Genomic DNA, 22,384 nt, shown 5'->3' on the forward strand with positions numbered 1-22,384 from the left:
CCCAATGAGAGCCAGCTCCTTCAGGAGAGAGAGAGAGAGAAACCAACCGTACCCCAGTGAGAGTCAACACCATCAGGAGAGAGAGAGATACCAACTGTACTCCAGTGAGAGTCAGCACCTTCAGGAGAGAGAGAGAGAAACCAACTGTACTCCAGTGAGAGTCAGCACCTTCAGGAGCGAGAGAGAAAAACCAACCGTACCCCAGTGAGAGTCAACACCTTCAGGAGAGAGAGAGAAAAACCAACCGTACTCCAGTGAGAGTCAACACCTTCAGGAGAGAGAGAGAGAAACCAACTGTACCCCAGTGAGAGTCAGCACCTTCAGGAGGGAGAGAGAGAAACCAACTGTACCCCAGTGAGAGTCAGCACCTTCAGGAGAGAGAGAGAGAGAATCCAACCGTATCCCAGTGAGAGTCAGCACCTTCAGGAGAGAGAGAGAGAAACCAACTGTACCCCAGTGAGAGTCAGCAACTTCCGGAAAGAGAGAGACAATCCAGCCGTACCCCAGTGAGAGTCAGCACCTTCAGGAGAGAGAGAGAGAGAGAGAGAAATCAACCGTACCCCAGTGAGAGTCAGCACCCTCAGCAGAGAGGGAGAGAGAGATAGAAACCAACTTTTCCCCAATGAGAGTCAGCACCTTCAGGAGAGAGAGAATGAAACCAACTGTACCCCAATGAGAGTCAGCTCCTTCAGGAGAGAGAGAGAGAGAAACCAACTGTACCCCATTGAGAGTCAGCACCTTCAGGAGAGAGAGAGAGAGAGAGAAACCAACCGTACCCCAGTGAGAGTCAGCACCTTCAGGAGAGAGAGAGAAACCAACCGTACCCCAATGAGAGTCAGCACCTTCAGGAGAGAGAGAGAAACCAACCGTACCCCAGTGAGAGTCAGCAACTTCAGGAGAGAGAGAGAGAAACCAACTGTACCCCAGTGAGAGTCAGCACCTTCAGAAGAGAGAGAGAGAATCCAACCGTATCCCAGTGAGAGTCAGCACCTTCAGGAGAGAGAGAGCTACCAACCGTACCCCAGTGAGAGTCAACACCTTCAGGAGAGAGAGAGAGAAACCAACCGTACCCCAGTGAGAGTCAACACCTTCAGGAGAGAGAGAGAGAAACCAACCGTACCACAGTGAGAGTCAGCACCTTCAGGAGAGAGAGAGAAACCAACCGTACCCCAGTGAGAGTCAGCACCTTCAGGAGAGAGGGAGAGAGAGAATCCAACCGTATCCCAGTGAGAGTCAGCACCTTCAGGAGAGAGAGAGAAACCAACTGTACCCCAGTGAGAGTCAGCACCTTCAGGAGAGAGAGAGAAACCAACTGTCCCCCAGTGAGAGTCAGCACCTTCAGGAGCGAGAGAGAGAGAATCCAACCGTACCCCAGTGAGAGTCAGCACCTTCAGGAGAGAGAGAGAAAAACCAACCGTACCCCAGTGAGAGTCAGCACCTTCAGGAGAGAGAGCGAGAAACCAACCGTACCCCAGTGAGAGTCAGCACCTTCAGGAGAGAGAGAGAGAAACCAACTGTTACCCCAGTGAGAGTCAGCACCTTCAGGAGAGAGAGAGAGAGAATCCAACCGTATCCCAGTGAGAGTCAGCACCTTCAGGAGAGAGAGAGAGAAACCAACTGTACCCCAGTGAGAGTCAGCAACTTCCGGAGAGAGAGAGACAAACCAGACGTACCCCAGTGAGAATCAGCACCTTCATGAGAGAGAGAGAGAGAATCCAACCGTATCCCAGTGAAAGTCAGCAACCAGGAGAGAGAGAGAAACCAACTGTACCCCAGTGAGAGTCAGCACCTTCAGGAGAGAGAGAGAGAAACCAACTGTACCCCAGTGAGAGTCAGCACCTTCAGGAGAGAGAGAGAAACCAACTGTACCCCAGTGAGAGTCAGCACCTTCAGGAGAGAGAGAGAGAGAATCCAACCGTATCCCAGTGAGAGTCAGCACCTTCAGGAGAGAGAGAGAAACCAACTGTACCCCAGTGAGAGTCAGCACCTTCAGGAGAGAGAGAGAGAAACCAACTGTCCCCCAGTGAGAGTCAGCACCTTCAGGAGCGAGAGAGAGAGAATCCAACCGTACCCCAGTGAGAGTCAGCACCTTCAGGAGAGAGAGAGAGAAACCAACTGTACCCCAATGAGAGTCAGCTCCTTCAGGAGAGAGAGAGAGAGAAACCAACTGTACCCCAGTGAGAGTCAACACCTTCAGGAGAGAGAGAGAGAGAGAGAAACCAACCATACCCCAATGAGAGTCAGCACCTTCAGGAGAGAGAGAGAGAAACCAACTGTACCCCAATGAGAGTCAGCTCCTTCAGGAGAGAGAGAGAGAAACCAACTGTACCCCAATGAGAGTCAGCACCTTCAGGAGAGAGAGAGAGAGAGAGAAACCAACCATACCCCAATGAGAGTCAGCACCTTTCGAAGACGTGAGGTGAGAACTTTTAGGTTTTAATGAAGGGGTTTAAAAAGTTTGTGAGGTTGTTGTTGCCAGGCAACCCAAGACTGATATTATTCTTTTACCACAATGCCCTGGCAGCTGCATGATTTTTCCTCACTGTAAATGCACATTTCCCCTGCTGCCACTAGATGGTGCCTGAATATAATGATTGTAATTTTTGAGTGAACCGTACATAGATCAGCATTCTCAGTGAATTTTACTTCATCTCTGGTTTCTGAACTTCACGGCATTGTCACATTTTCACTCATTGCAGATGAACCGGAAGGATGGAAATTTGGTAGATTTTCCACTCAGACTCCCACTAGGGGTATAGTAATCTGGCAGTCGTCATGGAGCAGCTCGTCCAAGTTTTAGGAATTTGTTGAATCCATAATGCTGAATATGTTGAACCAACAAATCTGGGTGTTTTCTGTTTAACCTGTATGAGCCATATGGAATATTTGAAACATTTTTGTTCTAATTTTTCTGTAATGTTAGATTCCTCTTCTCGGGGTTTTGCTCCCAGGGTATTACAGCTTTTTTTGACTCAAATTAACCAGCATGTTTGAAATTGGACATGTGGCCTTGATAATGGGATTTTTAATTAATTAACAGTCAGAATCGTTGGGTTTAGTTTTAAACATTTCATGTCATTGTGATGAAATTGTTTCTTTATGATGCCATGTATTTGATCATTCAATGCATCCAATTAGGGGGTTTTTCTAAACAGATGTTTGGGTGTATCGGGCTCCCACATCAAAGAGGAAGAAGTTAATTCTCAATGGTAACTTTGATTGATGGCTCAGTGAGTCAAATTCCACCCTCTCCACTCTACATTCCTAAGAGTCTGGCCTTCTCTCACTCTCTCTCTTTCTCTCTCTCAGAGACATCAGACTGGGCATGCTAACTTGTGATTAAAAAGATAGTGCCAGGTGTCGTGGGTATAGTTAGACTGAAAGAGGGGTTTTGCCTGATGAGTCAGTAGGGGAGTGTTTCTGCTATTTTCAATGAATGTGGAGCGATGGAATGTTGATGGATCTCTCTGTGAAAATCTGTGTTCATCTATTTGGTACAAAATAAACCATATTTTTGGGTTTCAGGCATGCTTTGCATTGTCACAATTTACCACTGGCAGATCAGAAAGGGACTGATGTCATCTGGAAGGCAGATTTTATTCAAAGATAGTAATGTTCTTCAGTCTGTTCTTGGGCACATAGTTAGGTGCCTTCAGCTGCTGTGGAGCTCCACTGTGCAAAGTTTAGGCCATCAGGCAAGACACTGTCTCTCACTTCAGCAATTCAGCTGTGATGATGGAGAGTTCCTGTAACATGTCCTTGAAGGTTTGCCAGAAGGGAAAGATTCAAGATATCCTTTATCCTTTTTCTGATTGCCCTTACACCATCAAAAGCTGCTACTCCTCTCACAACTATTTCCCCCTCTCTGTCATACTTGATGCTTCCTCATATTATTGTACACACTATGGTAAGCTCCCCAATACATGGTGAATGTTGCAAGCCATTGCCTGGGACACATATTTACCTGTTCCCTTCTTCTAGCATAACAAGCTTTCCCTTCCTTAAAATATACCTCACTGACCAAGCTTTTGGAGCTTTTGGTCACCTGTCTTCATATCTCCTTATGCAGCTCAGTGTCAGATTTTTTTTCATCATACTCCTGTGAAGCACCTTGGAGGTTTTGCTATGTTAAAGATGCTATATAAATGTTAGTTGTTAGTATTGTTATTGTTGTTATTGATTCAATGTTTCACTTAAACCCTCACTTGCTTCCTGGACATGGCACCCTGTGATTGATAGAGTTTTGTTATGGAAACAAGGCGGGACTTCAGTTATGTGGATAGACTGGAGAAACTGGAGTTGTTTTCTGAAGAGCAGAGAAGATTAAGAGAAAATTTAATAGAGGTGTTAAAAATCATGAACAGTTTTGATAGAATAAAGAAGGAGAAACCGTTTCCAGTGGCAGAAGGGTTGGTAACCAGAGCACAACCGGCATGAGCTCGATGGGCCGAATGGCCTCTTTCTGTGCCATAATGACTCTATGACAGATTGAAGGTGATTGACAAAAGAACCAGAGGCGACATGAGAACAAACAGTTGCAAGTTGTTATGATCTGGAATGCAATGACTGAAAGGATGGTGGAAACAGATTCACTGGTAAGTTTCAAAAGGAAATTGGATAAATATTAGAAGGGGATAAATGTCCAGGGCTTTGGGGAAAGAGCAGGTGTGTGGGATCAATTGGATAGCTCTACCAATGAGCCAGCACAGGCCAAATGGCTTCCTTATGTGTTGTATTATTCTATGATTCTGTGAAAGCAGGAGTGAGACAACCAGCATATGGTTAGGTCCTGTTATTCTACAGAAACTCACCTCTCTGGAAAAGGCCACCATTGGCCCACATTTTGGGACCAATTGAGACCGTCAGCATCAGAAATGGTGAAGCTGGAGGCCTGGTCACACAGTAAGGTTTGTTGGCATCATCTCATCCTCTTCTCTTCCTGTTTCAATCTTTCATTTATGCCCTCGCTTGCTTCCTGGACATGCCACCCCTGTCTAACACTGGCAGTAATCTGACATGTGCCTGCCATTGAAATTACATCCAAACTAACCCTGGTCTCTCTCTTCAGTTCCTCTAAGCCCATTGGTGGACTTGGAAACTAGTGCCAGGCGGCGGGAAGGCCTTTATAATGATGGTCTTGCCTGGCAACCATCAGCTCAGAAGTAAGAATTGCACATGACTTAGTGAGATTGAATGGACTGCATTGAGGGATTCACCAAACAGAAGGAGGTGGGAAAGAAGGCAATGCAATGAGCTAACCGGAAAGCCAGCTTGCAGCCTACTTCTGCTGGAGAGGACAGAGATGGAGACGACCGAGGCACAACATCTTAAAAATGATGCGTCCTGTGCACCAGCGATTGCTGGAGGTTAGACTGACTGCCAGGGAACTTCAAACGCATCTCAGGTAGTATTATGGGAGTCCATTATCACCTTATGTGGGGGTCTGGTGTCTAGCATTGAAACTGCACACCCATCCATTGAGTGTGTGGTTACCTCAATGGGTCCTCACTACAAAGCCTGTAGCACCAGTAATATCATTTCTCAGTGCTGTTCATACTGGGGCCCTGCAGGTTCTGGGCTCAACCATCTCTTCTGCCATGCACAGACTGGAGACTGACTGGATAAGGGCTGCAGTTAGCTTAATGTTCTCCTAGAATCTGCTTTCCTGCAGGTGAGTGGACATGTGTTGAGCTGCAGCCCAGCAGCAGGGTCAGTCGTGCAGGATGTTGCTATCTCCCAGGACGAAAACACATCTGTAGCTTTGTGACCCCTTCAATCAATGCCTGCCCTGATGCCAGACTGCTCCAGCAAGCACTGAGTTCTTGCAGCCTTCAGTTGGGCCTTTGGCCCAAGTTCCCAGAAACTTCCTCCCATATTCCAGCCACTGGAAAAGCACCGCATAGACACACTAGAGTCAAGAAAAGAGAACCATACATCCTCATAGTCACAAAACGTGCTTCAGAGCTACAGGGAAATCTAGCCCTGGATTTAGAGGTATCCTGCAATCTGTGCAAACCCCCCCCCCCCCCCCACCCCACCCTACCCTGCTGCTTTATAACGGCCCTAGAGAATGTAATGAAAATGTTAAGACATCATTCACCTGCTTAAAACAAGCATGGATTGCAGATTGATTGATGCTGCTGATATTCCCTGTGACAGTCTCGAAAGAGGCAGAGGCAGAGAAGTTTGAGGGCCACAGTGAACTTGATGCCAATGGGCAGTGATTTGTTAGCCATGGGGAGTCAGATGTCGCAGGGTTGGGAGGGGGAGGGTGCGGGGGACTGCAGGAGTCAGAGATTGTGGAGGAGTAGGAAGTTGGGGTAAAGTACTGGAGTCATTCTAGGGCCTGTGGAACCCGGACTCCAGCAGGAGTCAGCATATTCGGGAGAGCAAGGAGCAAAATTGGGAGTGGGGCAGGGGAAGAAAAATGCACATGTCTGCTTCTGTTAATATCACAGAATCACAGAATTGTTACAGCACAGGAGGAGGCCATTCGGCCTGTCGATGGGATTGAAGGCCAATAAATCCCCAGGGCCTGATGGTCTGCATCCCAGAGTATTTAAAGAAGTGGCCCGAGAAATAGTGGATGCATTGGTGGTCATCTTCCAAGATTCTATAGACTCTGGAACAGTTCCTACAGATTGGAGGGTAGCTAATGTAACCCCACTCTTTAAAAAGGGAGGTAGAGAGAAAGCAGGGAATTATAGACCAGTTAGTCTGACGTCGGTAGTGGGGAAAATTCTAGAGTCCATTATCAAAGATTTTATAGCAGAGCACTTGGAGAACAGTGGTAGAATCGGGCAGAGTCAGCATGGATTTACAAAAGGGAAATCATGCTTGACAAATCTACTAGAATTCTTTGAGGATGTAACTAGTAGAATTGATGAGGGGGAGCCAGTGGATGTGGTTTGTTTGGACTTTCAGAAGGCTTTCGACAAAGTCCCACATAAGAGATTAGCGTGTAAAATTAAAGCACATGGGATTGGGGGTAGTGTATTGCGATGGAAAGAAAATTAGTTGGCAGACAGGAAACAAAGAGTAGGGATAAATGGGTCTTTTTCCAAATGGCAGGCAGTGACTAGTGGGGTACCGCAGGGATCGGTGCTAGGACCCCAGCTATTCACAGTATATATTAATGATTTAGATGAGGGAACTAAATGTAATATCTCCAAATTTGCAGATGACACAAAACTGGGTGGGAGGGTAAGTTGTGAGGAGGATGCAGAGGGGCATCAGGGTGATTTGGACAAGTTGAGTGAGTGGGCGAATGCATGGCAGATGCAGTATAATGTGGATAAATGTGAGGTTATCCACTTTGGTAGTTAAAACAGGAAGGCAGATTATTATCTGAACGGCTATAAACTGAGAGAAGGGACTATGCAGCGAGACCTGGGTGTTCTCGTACAGCAGTCACTGAAGGTAAGCATGCAGGTGCAACAGGTGGTAAAAAAGGCAAATGGTTTGTTGGCCTTCATAGCGAGAGGATTCGAGTACAGGAGCAGGGATCTCTTGCTGCAATTATACAGGGCCTTGGTAAGGCCACACCTGGAATATTGTGTGCAGTTTTGGTCTCCTTATCTAAGGAAGTATGTTCTTGCTATAGAGGGAGTGCAGCGAAGGTTTACCAGACTGATTCCTGGGATGGCGGGACTGACGTATGAGGAGAGATTGAGTCGGTTAGGATTATATTCGCTGGAGTTCAGAAGAGTGAGGGAGGGTTTCATAGAAACCGATAAAATTCTAACAGGACTTGACAGGGTAGATGCAGGAAGGATGTTCCCGATGGTGGGGGAGTCCAGAACGGGGGGTCATAGTCTAAGGATACGGGGTAAACCTTTCAGGACTGAGATGAGGAGAAATTTCTTCACCCAGAGAGTGGTGAGCCTGTGGAATTCGCTATCACAGAAAGCAGTTGAGGCCAAAACATTGTATGTTTTCAAGAAGGAGTTAGATATAGCTCTTGGGTTTAAAGGGATCAAAGGATATGGGGCGAAAGCGGGAACAGGTTACTGAGTTGGATGATCAGCCATGATCATAATGAATGATGGAGCAGGCTCGAAGGGCCAAATGGCCTACTCCTGCTCCTATTTTCTATGTTTCTATGTCGTGTCTGTGTTGGGCCTTCAAAGGAGCAGTTTATCTAGTGACACTCCCTCCTCCCCTGCCTTCTCCCCATAGCCTTGCACATTTTTTCTTTTCAGATAATAATCCAATTCCCTCTTGAATGCTTCGACTGAATCTGCCTCCACCTCCCTCTCAGGCAGTGCATTCCAGATCCTAACCACTCAGTGCGTGCAAAGGTTTTTCCTCATGTCACCATTGTTTCTTTTGCCAGTTACCTTAAATCTGTGCTGTCTTATTTTCGATCTTTCCACCAATGGGAACAGTTTCTCTCTATCTACTCTGTCCAGACCCCTCATGATTTTGAATACCTTGAACAAATCTCCTCAACCTTCTCTTCTCTGAAGAAAACAGTCCCAACTTCTCCAATCTATCTACATAACAGAAGTTCTTCATCCCTGGAAACATTTTTGTGAATCTTATCTGTACTCTCTCTCATGCTTTCCTGAAGTGCAGCATCCAGAACTGGATGCAATACTCCAGTTGAGGCTGAACCAGTGTTCTGTACAAGTTTAACATAATTCCTTGCTCTTGTACTGTGTCCCCCTATTAATAAAGCCCAGGATACTGTATGCTTTTTAACCACTCTCTCAACCTGTCCTGCCACCTTCAATGATTTATGCATATGTACACCCAGGTCCCTCTGTTCCTGTACCCCCTTTAGAATTGCATCTTTTATTTTATATTGTCTCTCCACATTCCTCCTACCAAAATGAATTACTTCATTTATTTCTTTGAAAATCTACATCTTGATATAATTAAGGATAATTTCAAAATACAAATGCAAACATTGATAGAATTATACCATATTATACCATATGACAACCCATAAGGACAATATATGAATGTATCATTCATTGCACAGTGAAACATCCCTACAGCTGAGGTCTGTAGCTGAAGATGAATTTGGGAACCACGTGAGAGGAACAGATGAGGGTCAATTGACTGAACACAGGCCCAGCACCAACAGGGCCTCCACTGCCAAGGAAATGTCAGCAGTGGAATCCTACTGCCACATGGGGCGGCCGGGATAGATTAGAGAAGCAAAGCCCAAGCTCTGCGTCGCTCAGGGATTCCGCACAATTTGAAGGCTGCTCTGACTACTTTCTGCGACCTTTGTCGGACAGCAATGCTCTTGATGGAGACTCAGTGCTGTAATGTAAATGAGACGGTGCTGTTTTCAATCCTGGAGCAGGGAAGCACCTTAGGAAGGAGTAGCATCGTGTGTATAGCTCTCATAGACTCTGCAGATGGGTGTTCTGGCATACTGCTCCTGATTGGCAGGGTCCAGTGATGTGGTAAAAGTTTAGCTCTGCAGTGAAATGCGTCTGGTGCCAGCATCAATTCCATTTTCAGCAGGCCTAAATCCACTGCACATAGATGCCCAAAGTCTGACCATAATTGGCACTAAATTGGCAATCTCATTTAGACAGGCCACCATGATAGCAGGCATGAGAAAGATTTCATTGTTGTGAGTTTGAGGTCACTTGCAGGTAACTTTCCACCACAGGTCAGAAATTGCTAGGTTCTGTGGATAACCTGGCTCCTCATGAGACTAGAATGTGAGTGATAGGGCGAACTCCTACTTTGCAGTCTCAATTCCCTGTTCACTTACTTACGAGTCTCTGCTCCAACCTGTGATCTTTGAGTCCCAATCAGTGTTATTTCCCACTTACACTTGCAGCCATCACCTGCAGTAGAAATCCAGAATATCTCCCCCTCCCCTCATCTTGTCTTCCCCTTCCCTCGTCCACTGTCATCCCTCACTTCCATTCTTTCCCCATCTCCTTCTCCTGTCTCCCCTCGCCTCCTGCACTGTGTCCCCTCTCCTCCTGTCTCCCCTCACCTCCTGCACTGTGTCCCCTCTCCTCCTCCTGTCTCCCCTCACCTCCTGCACTGTCCCCTCTCCTCCTCCTGTCTCCCCTCGCCTCCTGCACTGTCTCCCCTCACCTCCTGCACTGTCTCCCCTCTCCTCCTCCTGTCTCCCCTCTCCTCCTGTCTCCCCTCACCTCCTGCACTGTCTCCCCTCTCTTCCTGTCCCCCCTCTCTTCCTGTCTCCCCTCGCCTCCTGCACTGTGTCCCCTCTCCTCCTCCTGTCTCCCCTCACCTCCTGTACTGTCTCCCCTCTCTTCCTGTCTCCCCTCTCTTCCTGTCTCCCCTCTCCTCCTCCTGTCTCCCCTCACCTCCTGTACTGTCTCCCCTCTCTTCCTGTCTCCCCTCTCTTCCTGTCTCCCCTCTCCTCTCCTGTCTCCCCTCTCTTCCTGTCTCCCCTGTCCCCCTCTTGTCTTCCCTCTCCTCCTCCTGTCTCCCCTCTCTTCCTGTCTCCCCTCTTGTCTTCCCTCTCCCCCTCCTGTCTTCCCTCTCCTCCCACTATCTCCCATCACCTTGCACCTCCAATATTGTTTTTTCTGGTAAAAATTGGTTGAGTATTTGCTTCAGTCACATGGTTCTAGATCAAATTGTGATTTTGAACTGGGAGCTAGAGTATAAAGTCACTCTGAATTACATTGAGATGGGATCACGCCCATTGGTGCCTTCAGTGTTGACCTCACTGATACTTGCATGGTCATGGGGGAGTGGACCTGATTTGCTGTGTGAATATGTGAACACATCTTGAGTGCCCACCAGCCCTTTGCAGCCAAACAATTCAGTGACTGTACACTACAAGTGGGGTGCCCAGAAACCCCCAAAACCACATGATGCCTTCAGCCTGCTGTGCACGGATGTCAATCCAATAAATAGTTAAAAATAATTTTCACTTGTTCTTCAGGGTTGAGGCTGCTCCTGTTACATGTTTCATAGGGCCCATCTGGAGGTTGGTTTGCCTCCACTAAGACACTGTAAGCGCAGGGAAACAGCATAGGAATTCCGTGTCTCCAGCAGTGCCCACTGGCTTCTCTGGCCTTGTGACAGGTGGGCAGAGATTTCACCCTTTACAAGGCCAACTGGAAAAACCTACAGTTAAAATCAATCTTTTCATCGTAGCCTTCTGAATCAAGTAACAGTACTACTTATCATCAGGTGATTTATGGCAATCATTTATATACAGTAAATGCTTTGACTTAGTCCCATTTGAGAAAGGTTCAGTCAGGAAAATAAACACTCCTCATTACTCTCAGATACAATCTTCAGTGGGGGGTGCTCATGCCTGTTGAACGCATCGATCCCACTCGACGAAATGTCTGGTTTTGATGTTCCAAAATCATCGACCTGTTAGTACTAACCGTGCGTCCACAATCCAAGAACTGGGCACCCATGATAACCAAACAAAACCATATCTGCAAACACAGTTAAACAAAAGGAAGCTGGTCACAAAATAAAGTGCCCACAATATCCTGTGTACAAAAGGAGCAGCTCCAGTTGGCAACATTACAGACCTGGGTATATAAGGAGCAGTTCTATTTTTATACACAGTCAGGATAGAGTGACAGTTGCCTTGTTAAATTAATGAAATACAAAATAAACACTGTCTTGAAATTTAAAATACAGCAGCACAAAGTTGCTATATGGTGAGCCTATGTTCCTTGCAATCTGGAGATACATGTATGTGATTGAAGCGAATTGGGGGATTAGAGTGGAGGATAAACTTTGACATAGATCAGCTGGGCCATTGGACTGTTTCTGTGCTTAGAATTACACAGAATCTATATCATTTTACATTTCTATAGTGTTGAGATTACAAGCTTTGTGGTATTGAAGGCTTAAAAGAATGTTGCTCAAAGCCTTTGAGCATACCCATCATTTTACCTGAGATAATATGTGTGCAATAACACCCTTACACTGGAGCTGAGTCAATGCAGCCATGTATTAATAATAAAAGCCCACTCCTGATAATTCCTGTTAAACCATTGCAATAGCACAGGGAGACCAAGGCATCCGGTTAACTTTGGAATTCTGCATTAAAACAGAGACTTGCAGACAGTCTAAAGCAAGTCTCACTGACAAGGCAACTGTGCAGGAAAGTGTTGGAGAAGGTGCCTTTGGGAATGTTAATTTGCAAGTGTGGATTTATTAAACTGTACTCTGACACCCATTGGATGGCATCTTGAATTAGTGCTAGCTGGATGGATCTGCAGGTAATTCTGCATTCTCACGTTTGCTCTTCTGTTGAACCATGATTTCAGCATTCTTTTCTTCAACCATCATGTGAGACCGACCTGTTTACAGGGTGAGGTTATGTGCAACAAATAACAGCTAATCTTGAGACCCTATGAATGGTTGGGATTGCCACTGATCAACTGAGAAATCCCAATGGCATGGTCGCTAATAATTCTGGTCACAGTATGAGTCTCATTGTACCTGCGGTCTGCTTCTATATATAGGAAACCAATGTCACAACCCATAAGGGGGGGGGGGGGGGGGTGGGGGGGTCATAGTCTCCCAGGAACCATCCTTTGACTCTTTCTTCCACATTAATCTTAAAATGAAGGCATTGTAAGAGCTTCTGTGGAAGCATGTTTCGATACTGCTAGTCACCAACTGGACACTGCTGGAATACACAACCTTACAGATTGTATAGGGCACAGCATTGTGTACAGGGCTCAGGTAGTAGCATCAATGATCCTCTGGACACTGGGAAAGCCAGCAGGTCTGTAGATTTGTGTTGTCCTCTCACACTGCTGCTATTGGTGAATGGTGAATGTGATGGAGATGTTGGCCCTGCTGAATAATGCATCTGGGACCTCATCTGTGGGCAGTGAACTAGCTGGTAGGGCAGGTGACCCCAGCCTTCAAGGACCCCCAAGAAATAAAAGTTGAAGGCTGAGGTGATTGGGATAGTGACCTGTAAATGGTTGATCGTGTCTGGAGGTGTCATTGAGATGGTGCAGTTCTGTCACAGCCTTTTGATTCTGTCGCAGCCTCCTGAGACTCTTCCCTTCAATCCTTCCCAGGCAACTGTGTCTGGTATGATTGACCCAATATGATGGGTACTGGCTAGACCACATCATTTGCTTTGTGTGGCATTTGACAAGAGCAAGGTTTGAAGACTGGGCTATGACACTACATGGCCGATTCTCTGACTTGCACTCATGTCCAGGAGTTGGATGGGTTAAGTAAATCTATATATTCTGATATTTGAATCCCCTTGGACTCCCAGCAGCACTTCGTCAGAAATCCCACCAAAGTGTTGAAATGGATAACGAGCTGAGTGAGTCATAGAGTCTGAAACCTTTTGAGGAACAGTAATTACTGCTCCCTGTTATATTTTTAATCTTTTACAACAACACCTTGTATTTATATACCATCTTTGATGTAATAAAACATCCCAAGGCACTTCACAGGAGCGTTATAAAGCAAAATTTGACCCCAAGCCATGTAAGGAGATATTAGGGCAGATGACCAAAAGCTTAGGCCAAAGAGGCAGGTTTTAAGGAGCAGCTTAAAGGAGGACAGTGAGGTCGAGAGATGGAGAGATAAAAACAGAAAATGCTGGAAATACTCAGCAGGTCTGGCAGCATCTGTGGAGCAAGAAACAGTTAATGTTTCAGGTCAATGTCCTTTCATCAGCATTCTCCACAGATGCTGCCAGACTTACTGAATATTTCCAGCATTTTCTGTTTTTATTTCAGATTTCTAGCATCCGCAGTATTTGCTGTAGAGAGTTGGAGAGGTTTGATGAGGGAATTTCAGAGGTTAGGGGCCAGGCAGCTGAAGACGTGGCCACAAATGGTGGAGCAGTTAAAAGTGGGGATATTCAAGAGGCCAGAATCAGAGGAGCGTAGATATCTTGGAGGGTTGTGGGGCTGGAGGAGATTACAGAGATAGGGAGGGGCGAGGCCATGGAGGGATTTGAAAACAAAGATGAGAATTTTAAAATGAAGGTGTTGCTTGAGCGGGAGCCAATGTAGGTCAGTGAGCACAGAGGTGATAGGGGAACTGGATTGGGTGTGAGTTAAGACGCAGGCAACAGAGATTTGGATGACCTCAAGTTTACAGAGAGTAGAATGTGGGAGACCAGCCAAGAGTGTGTTAGAATAGTCAAGTCTAGAGGAGCGAAGGCATGGATGAGGGTTTCAGCAGCAGATGAGCTGAGGCAGGGCAAAGTCAGGCGATGTTATGGAGGTGAAAATAGGTGGTCTTAGTGATGGCATGGATATATGGTCAGAAGCTCATCTCAGGGTTAAATATGACACCAAGGTTACAAACAGACTGGTTCAGCCTCAGACAGTTGCCAGGGAGAGGGATGCATTTGGTGGCAAGGGAATGGAGTTTGGAGCGGGGACTGAAAACAATGCCTGCTGTCTTCCCAATACTTAATTGGAGGAAATTTCTGCTCAACCAGTATTAGATGTCGGATAAGCAGTCTGATAATTTAGCAACAGTGGAGGAATCGAGAGAGGTGGTGGTGAGGTAGAGCTGGGTGTTATCAGCGTACGTGAAAGCTAACTTGTTTTCGGACGATGTCGCTGATTGGCGGCACATAGATGAGAAATAGGAGGGGGCCAAGGATAGATCCTTGGGGAACACCAGAGGTAACGGTGCAGGAGTGGAAAGAGACGCCATTGCAGGTGATTCTTTGGCTGCGGTTAGATAGATAAGAATGGAACCAGGTGAGTGCAGTCCCACCCAGCTTTAAAAAAACACGGAAGGAGAAAAGGTCACAGCCACTCCTTCCACAGATTCTGGCGAAGACTCATCCCCACCCATAAGTTTTGCTCTGCCCCCTTGAGATAAACCAAGTGAGACTCAGGCACGTCCAGCTAGCTCAGTGAGACCTTTTCCATTCATCACTGCCCATCTTTCCTGGTCGGACACTTCTATCATGTTGTATGTCGTATTTGACCCTTCCCCCCGCTGTACTTTCCCTTCTAAACATTCACTCCATCTCCAAACAGACCTTCATACAGCACCTCTTTTCAAATTGTCAATTGACACAAATTACTTTGGGAAAAGGGAATCCCTTCAAATCTCCAGTCTTGTTTGAAGCTTTTATTTTTAACGATGAACGAAAACTGGACTTTTCTTAGAAACTGGACTTGTTTTCTGGTTAGAATGTGGCTTTAATGTTTGAACTGGGATAGTTAAGGAAGGAATGTTGTAGAACTTACCAAGTAAAATATGAAAGACAAGTAGGCTACCGCCACAATTGCTGCCACAATATAGAGCGCTAGAATCTGCAGACTCGAAATGTATTCGATCACAAAATATATGTTAATGCAGCAGATGGCCAGAATGATAATTCCACCAATAATCTTCCACACTCTAGAGGAAAATAGAAAGAACCAAGGGGGTATTAGTGTTATGTCATGGAATCGTACAGCTCTCTTGACACAGACTCAAACACACCATTTCTTCTGCTGCCTCACATAAGGTGATGTCTTCGTTTTGTATGGGGTGACATGATGTGATGTATGTGTCACCCGCTGACCAGGGCCAACAAAGTTCTGAACCTGGACCAAGGTCAACCCATTGGCATCTGGATGCCCATTCAGTGTTGATCTTAGGAACAAGCTGACAGCATCATGAGCTTCTGGTTAACATTGAAAAACATTGAAGCCATTTTGCTTGCTAGTGTTACACCACAGTGGCTCTGCAGTCTAATTGCTGCTTCCTCGAGGTGGGCTCACCTGGGGTTTCAGATGAGTTATGCCTGAATGGCCTAACACAGTTTGCATTGATTCGATGATAAAAATGCTTTGCGTGATGTAAAATGTGCCACACAACCAACCTGTTAAACAAAGCAAAATGCTGTGCCGTATCTGGGGTATATTGTATCTCAGTGTACCTCCATATATTCCGCAGTCAGCCTTGGGTTTCTGCGCATTATGTGTGATGCGTCACATTCTATTTTTTGCGCATACAAATGCAATTTAGAAATGAGAGGTTTCTCTCGCTCACAAAAAATGTTGCGTAAAATCTGCAGCTTCTGCGGCGGAGTAAATAACCTCAAATATCAAATGGCAGTCACTTTTATTTTCATCAATTTGAAAATGGCTAATCATAAGATCCTCAGGAGCTACTAACAGCCAGGGCCTCTATCCCTATTAGATTCCCATCTTTTGCAAGCATGTCAATGGGAATATGGACTGAACAGAAAACTTGCATTTGTACAGTTTCAGATCACGTCTCTCAGAAACAGTTCACCTACCTTCCACACTACAGCACTTAAGACTGGAGGGAGGAAACTCCAATCTTGCCCATCCATTCCATTGCTTCCTGCCCTGCATCACCACACTCCCTGGGTTTGCATTGCTATTCATAGGTACTTAGTACAGTTTGTTCGCTGTTGCACTCTGACAACATATAATTATGATACAACTAATTTGTAACTTCTCCCTCAGTTGCTTGTTTCCCCTATTCTCCCCTCTTCTCTCTGTAATTCAGTCCATCGGTGCCAGATGATCATCCTCCTAGTTCCTCACCATTGAGGCCATTCTTTATGTGTGAGGCTACATAGAGTGAGCGTGAGCATGGGAATCAGATTACTTACAGACCATTGGCGAAGTCGTGCATTACTGAGCTCATACTTGTAAACGTCAATACCGGGATCAATGCAAATGGCAGCTGCAAAAAGTTGAAAGGTCATTTGTTAGAGCTCAGTCTGGAGAGCAGTGCCACTATGAATAAACCAGAATTATAGATACAACCATAATGAACACACAAACCCAGACTGATCTCCTTCCACAGCCCAGGTACACTCAGCCCTGACTAGTGTGAGAAGCCCAGCTTGTGTCAAAGATCCAATCCTGAATCACAGTTACTCACTGCTACATTTACAACAGATTCATCTGAGTCAAAGGTGGAATCACTAGGCCTGCACTCGTGTCTGAGTGACAGCAGCAGTGAGACATTGTGTCTGTCTGGAACCTTGCCGACCGAAAGTTGTCTGACAACAGCTTCAACATTTTGTCACGTTGCATTCAGCCTGAGCTCATTATTTATATCACAGATCAGAAGCATCATCCTGTAGAATGTAAGAACAAGAAATGGCCATCCAGTCCATAATCTTTTTCTTTGCACAATCCATATACACACTACCTTATCATGGACTCGACCCACCCAGTTAACCCCCTCACATAATCCATGTACACTCTACCCTGTCATGGACTCTACCCAACCATTTAATCTCCTTCCCCAGCCCAATCACACTCTGCCCTGTCGTGGACTCTACAGACTCAGTCAATCTCCTGAGAGAAAGTTCTACAAAAACACTCCCTGATCCCCAAAAGTAATCAAGTGAAACGGCAGAATATTATTCCATCTTCATTTCTCCACTTCTTCTCCAGATAACACTTCCTCCCATCTGCACAGGTATCTTTGTGTCCTGTTGGGTATTTGATCAACCCAATATGGGCCTGTCCCTGCAGCCATCAATGCCATTCCCAACCAGAAATGTATTTGGCTCCTTTTGGAAGAAATTAGTTGACTCAGCCTTGACTGTTTTTGCTGGGATTCTGTTCCACACAATTACTATACTGAGGGAGTAAATATTTCTTCGAATCTTTGGTTCTCATTTGAGTCTCGTTCATTTCATCCCTGGTTTTAGTACTTTTTATTCGTTCTTGGGATGTGAGCATTGCTGGGAAGGCCAGCATGTATTGCCCACCCCTAATGCCCTTGAGAAGGTGATGGTGAGCTGCCTTCTTGAACCGTTGCAGTCCATGTGGTGTAGGTACATCCACAGTGCTGTTAGGAAGGGAGTTTCAAGATTTTGACCCAGTGACAGTGAAGGAACGACATTATAGTTCCAAGTCAGGATGGTGTGTGGCTTGGAGGGGAACTCGAAGGTGGTGGTGTTCAAATGTGTCTGCTGCCCTTGTCCTTTTAGATGGTAGAGATTGCAAGTTTGGAAGGTGCTGTTGAAGGAGCCTTGCCGAGATGCTGCAGTACATCTTGTAGACGGTACACACTGCAGCCACTGTGCGCCAGTGGTGGAATGATTAAGGTGGTGGATGGGGTGCCAATCAAGCGGGCTGCTTTGTCTTCAGTGGTGTTGAGCTTCCTGAGTGTTGGAGCAGCACCCATCCAGGCAAGGTCAGAGTATTCCATCACACTCCTAACTCGTGCCTTGTAGATGGTGGACAGGCTTTGGGGAGTCAGGAGGTGAGTTACTCACCGCAGGACTCCTCGCCTCTGACCTGCTCTTGTAGTCACAATATTTATGTGGCTGGTCCAGTTCAGTTTCTGGTCAATGGTAACCCCCAGGATGTTGATAGTGAGAGATTCAGCGATATTAATGCCATTGAATGTCAAGGGGAGATGGTTAGATTCTCTCTTGTTGGAGATGGTCATTGTCTGGAACTTGTGTGGCGCGAATGTTACTTGCCACTTATCAGCCCAAGCCTGCATGTTGTCCTGATCTTGCTGCATGTGGACACAGGCTGCTTCAGTATCTGACGCGTTGCAAATGGTATTGAACATAGTGTAATTGTCAGCGAACATCTCCACTTCTGACCTTATGTGGGAGGGAAGGTCATTGATGAAACAGCTGAAGATGGTTGGGCCTAGGACACTACCCTGAGGAACCTATGCAGCCATGTCCTGGGGTTGAGATGATTGGCCTCCAACAACCACAACCACCTTCCTTTGTGATAGGTGTGACTCCAACCAGTGGCTAGTTTTCCCCGGATTTCCATTGACTTCAATTATGCTAGGGCTCCCTGATACCACACTCGGTCAAATGCTGTCTTGATGTCAAGGGCAGTCACTCTCATCTCACTTCTGGAACTCAGCTCTTTTGTCCATGTTTGTACCAAGGCTGTAATGAGGTCTGGAACTAAGTGGTCCTGGCAGAACCCAAACTGAGCATTGGTGTGTAAGTGCCACTTGAAAGCACTGTTGACAACGCCTTCCATCACTTTGCTGATGATTGAGAGTAGATTGGATTGGATTTGTCCTGCTTTTTGTGGACAGGACACACCTGGGCAATTTTCCACATTGTTGGGTAAATGCTATAGCTGTACTGGAACAGCTTGGCTAGTGGCGCGACTAGTTCTGCAGCACAAGTCCTCAGTACTACAGCTGGGATGCTGTCCGGGCCCATAGCCTTTGCTGTATCCAGTGCCTTCAGCTGTTTCTTGATATCATATGGGGTGAATTGAATTGGCTGAAGACTGGCATCTGTGATGGTGGGAACCTCAGACAGAAGCCAAGATGGATCATCCACTTTGCACATTCATCTGAAGATGGTTGCAACCACTTTAGTCTTGCTTGGCTGTGCCATCATTGAGGATGGGGATATTCATGGAGCCTCCTCCTCTGCATTAGTTAACTAATTGTCCACCACCATTCACAAATGGATGTGGCAGGACTGCAGAACTTTGATCTGATCCGTTGTTTGTGGAATCACTTAGCTCTGTCCATAGCATGCTGCTTCTGCTGTTTAGCATGCATGTAGTCCTGTGTTGTAGCTTCATTTTTAGGTGTGCCTGGTTCTGCTCCTGACATGTTGTTTTACAGTCCTGATTGAACTAGGGTCGATCCCTTGCCTTGATGATAATGGTAGAGTGGGGGATATGCCAGGCCATGAGGTTACAGATTGTGTTTGAATACAATTCTGCTGCTGCTGATGGCCTACAGCCACATGGATTCCCAGTTTCGAGCTGCTGGATCTGTTCTGCATCTATCCCATTTAGCACGATGGTAGTGCCACACAACACTATGTGTCCTTAGTGTGAATACGAGCCTTTGTCACCACAGGATTGTGTAATGGTCACTCCTACCAATAATGTCATGGATAGATGCATCTGCGACAGGTAGATTGGTGAGGACGAGGTCAAGTAGGTTTTTCCCTCTTGTTGGTTCTCTCAATATCCGCTGCAGGCCTAGTCTGGCAGATATGTCCTTCAGGAGTTGGCCAGCTTGGTCAGTGGTGATGCTACCGAGCCACTCTTGGTGATGGGCATTGAAGTCCCCCACCCAGAGTACATTCTGCGCACTTGCCACCCTCAGTGCTTCTTCCAATTGGTGTTCAACATGGAGGAGTACTGATTCATCAGCTGAGCAGGGGTGGGCGGTGGGGGTGGTGGCAGTAGGTGGTAATCAGCAGGAAGTTTCCTTGCCCATGTTTGACCTGATGCCACGAGACTTCATGGGATTCCAGAGTCAATGTTGAGGACTCCCAGGGCCACTCCCTCCCGACTGTATACCACTGTGCTGCCGCCTCTGGTGGGTCTGTCCTGTGAGTGGGACAGGGCATAACCAGGGATGGTGATGGCAGAGTATGGGACATTGTAAGGTATGATTCCGTGATTATGACTATGTCAGGCTGTTGCTTGACTAGTCTGTGGGACAGCTCTCCGGAATTTTAAAAACCTGGTTCTCTACTGCCCACCCAAATACCATGCCAATTTGCTCACCAAGATATCTTCACTGCTTTCCTCTCTCAGCCTCTGCAATGAACAACTTCTCACCCTCGGTGATTTCGACATCCATCTCAACTCATCATGTTCTCTCTCCTCTGAGTTCACTGCCCTCTTATCCTTCCTTAATCTCACCCTCCATGTGAACTCCCCAACTCATATTCATGGCCACCCGCTTGACCTTGCTCATGTGGCCTTGCTACCCCTATCGTATCAATTATAGAAAAGGCCATCTCTGACCACTTCCTTGTGTCACTGTCCTGCTTCCCTCTCCAAACCCTACCTCCTTCTATATCTGTCCCTGGAAAAAACTCTCCCATAATTTACTTACAACTGCATTCTCAAAATCCCAACTGTCGAACCTTTGGCCCTCCATTCACCACAGCATTTCTGCAGCTACAGATTTGCTCAACCACACCCTCACCTCCAACAATAAGTGTGAGGATTTTGTGGACTTCTTTGTCACTAAGATTGAGACCAACTGGGCCAAACTTCCTCTAAATCTCCCGCCCCCCCTACCCCGGCCCCAGCCTTGAACTCACATCTTTCTCTAGTTTTTCCCTTATCTCCCCTCATGCTCTCTCTGAGTTCATCTTATCCTTGAGACCCACCTCTTGCTCTTTTGACCCTATTCACACTAAACTGCTGACCACCCAATGTTCCTCCCACCCGCCCCACCAGATCCCATGTTAGCCAATATTGTTAACAGCACTCTCCTCTGGTTCTGTCCCTCTCTCCTTCAAATCTGCTGTCATAACTCCTCTCCTCAAAAAAAAAAACCCTGCAAACTACCACCCCATCTCCAACTTTTCTTTCCTCTCCAAAGTCCTTGAATGTGTTGTCGCCTCCCAAATTCATGTCCATCTTTCCTGAAACTCCATGTTTGGATCCCTCCAATCAGGTTTCTACTCCTGTCACAGTATGGATACAGCTCTTATCAAAGTCACAAATGACATCCTATGTGATTGTGACAAAGGTAAACTTTTCCTCCTCGACCTCCTCATCCTGTCTGCAGCCTTTGACACCGTTGACCACACCATCCTCCTCTCAACGCCTCTCCACTGTCATCCAGCTGGGTGGGACTGCTCTCACCTGGTTCCATTCTTATCTATCCAATCATAGACAGAGAATCACCTGCAATGGCTTCTCTTCCTGCTCCTGTATCGTTCCCCCAAGGATCTATCCTTGGCCCCTCCTATTTCTCATCTACCTGTTGCCCCTTGGAGATATCAGCTGAAAACACAATGTCATTTTCCACATGTATGCTGACGACACCCAGCTCTACCTCACCACCACCTCTCCCAATTCCTCCACTGTTGCTAAATTATCAGACTGCTTATCTGACATCCAATACTGGATGAGAAGAACTTTCTCCAATTAAATATTGGGAAGACAGCAGCCATTGTCACAAACTCTGCTCCCTCACCACCTACTCCATCCCTCTCCCTGACGACAGTCTGAGATTAAGCCAGTCAGTTCGCAACCTTGGTGTCACATTTGACCCCGAGATGAGCTTCCGACCTCATATTCGTGCCATCACTAAGACCACCTATTTCCACCTCCATAACTTCACCCGACTTCGCCCCTGTCTCAGCTCATTTGCTGCTGAAACCCTCATCCATGCCTTTTATACCTCTAGACTTGACTATTCTAATGTACTGCTGGCTGGTCTCTCACATCCTGTCCTCCGAAAGGTCATCCAAAACTCTGCTGCCCGTGTCTCAACTCGCATCAAATCCTATTCCCCTATGACCCCTGTGCTCGCTGACCTACATCGGCTCCTGGTTCAGCAACGTCTTAATTTTAAAATTCTCCTCCTTGTTTTCAAATCCCTCCATGGCCTCACCCCTCCCTATCTCTGTAATCTCCTCCAGCCCTGTACTCTGTGCTCATCTAATTCCAGCCTCTTGTGCACCCCTGATTTTAATCGCTCCACCACTGGTGGTCGCGCCTTCAGCTGC

At 46.5% G+C, this 22,384-nt stretch overlaps 1 protein-coding gene across 10 annotated transcripts in view; it reads right to left on the reverse strand.

Annotated features, from left to right (window-relative positions):
• Nucleotides 1-10,423: 10,423 nt before the first annotated feature.
• LOC137358729 (natural resistance-associated macrophage protein 2-like) overlaps nucleotides 10,424-22,384 on the reverse strand; it is a 260,788-nt gene continuing 248,827 nt past the window's right edge. For 7 of the 10 annotated variants that reach the window (XM_068024995.1, XM_068024994.1, XM_068024991.1 and 4 more), the window contains 3 exons: nucleotides 16,553-16,626; nucleotides 15,171-15,324; nucleotides 10,425-11,399 (listed from right to left, as the gene is read on the reverse strand). In XM_068024995.1, coding sequence (XP_067881096.1) covers nucleotides 11,250-11,399; nucleotides 15,171-15,324; nucleotides 16,553-16,626 — 378 coding nt within the window. In that variant the 3' untranslated portion in view covers nucleotides 10,425-11,249. Of the gene's footprint in view, nucleotides 11,400-15,170; nucleotides 15,325-16,552; nucleotides 16,627-22,384 lie in introns of those variants that run through there. The other 3 variants (XM_068024993.1, XM_068024998.1, XM_068025001.1) reach the window with 3 other exon arrangements.

The sequence above is a fragment of the Heterodontus francisci genome, chromosome X, assembly GCF_036365525.1.
Source record: "Heterodontus francisci isolate sHetFra1 chromosome X, sHetFra1.hap1, whole genome shotgun sequence".
In the NCBI taxonomy this organism is placed as follows: Eukaryota; Metazoa; Chordata; class Chondrichthyes; order Heterodontiformes; family Heterodontidae; genus Heterodontus; species Heterodontus francisci.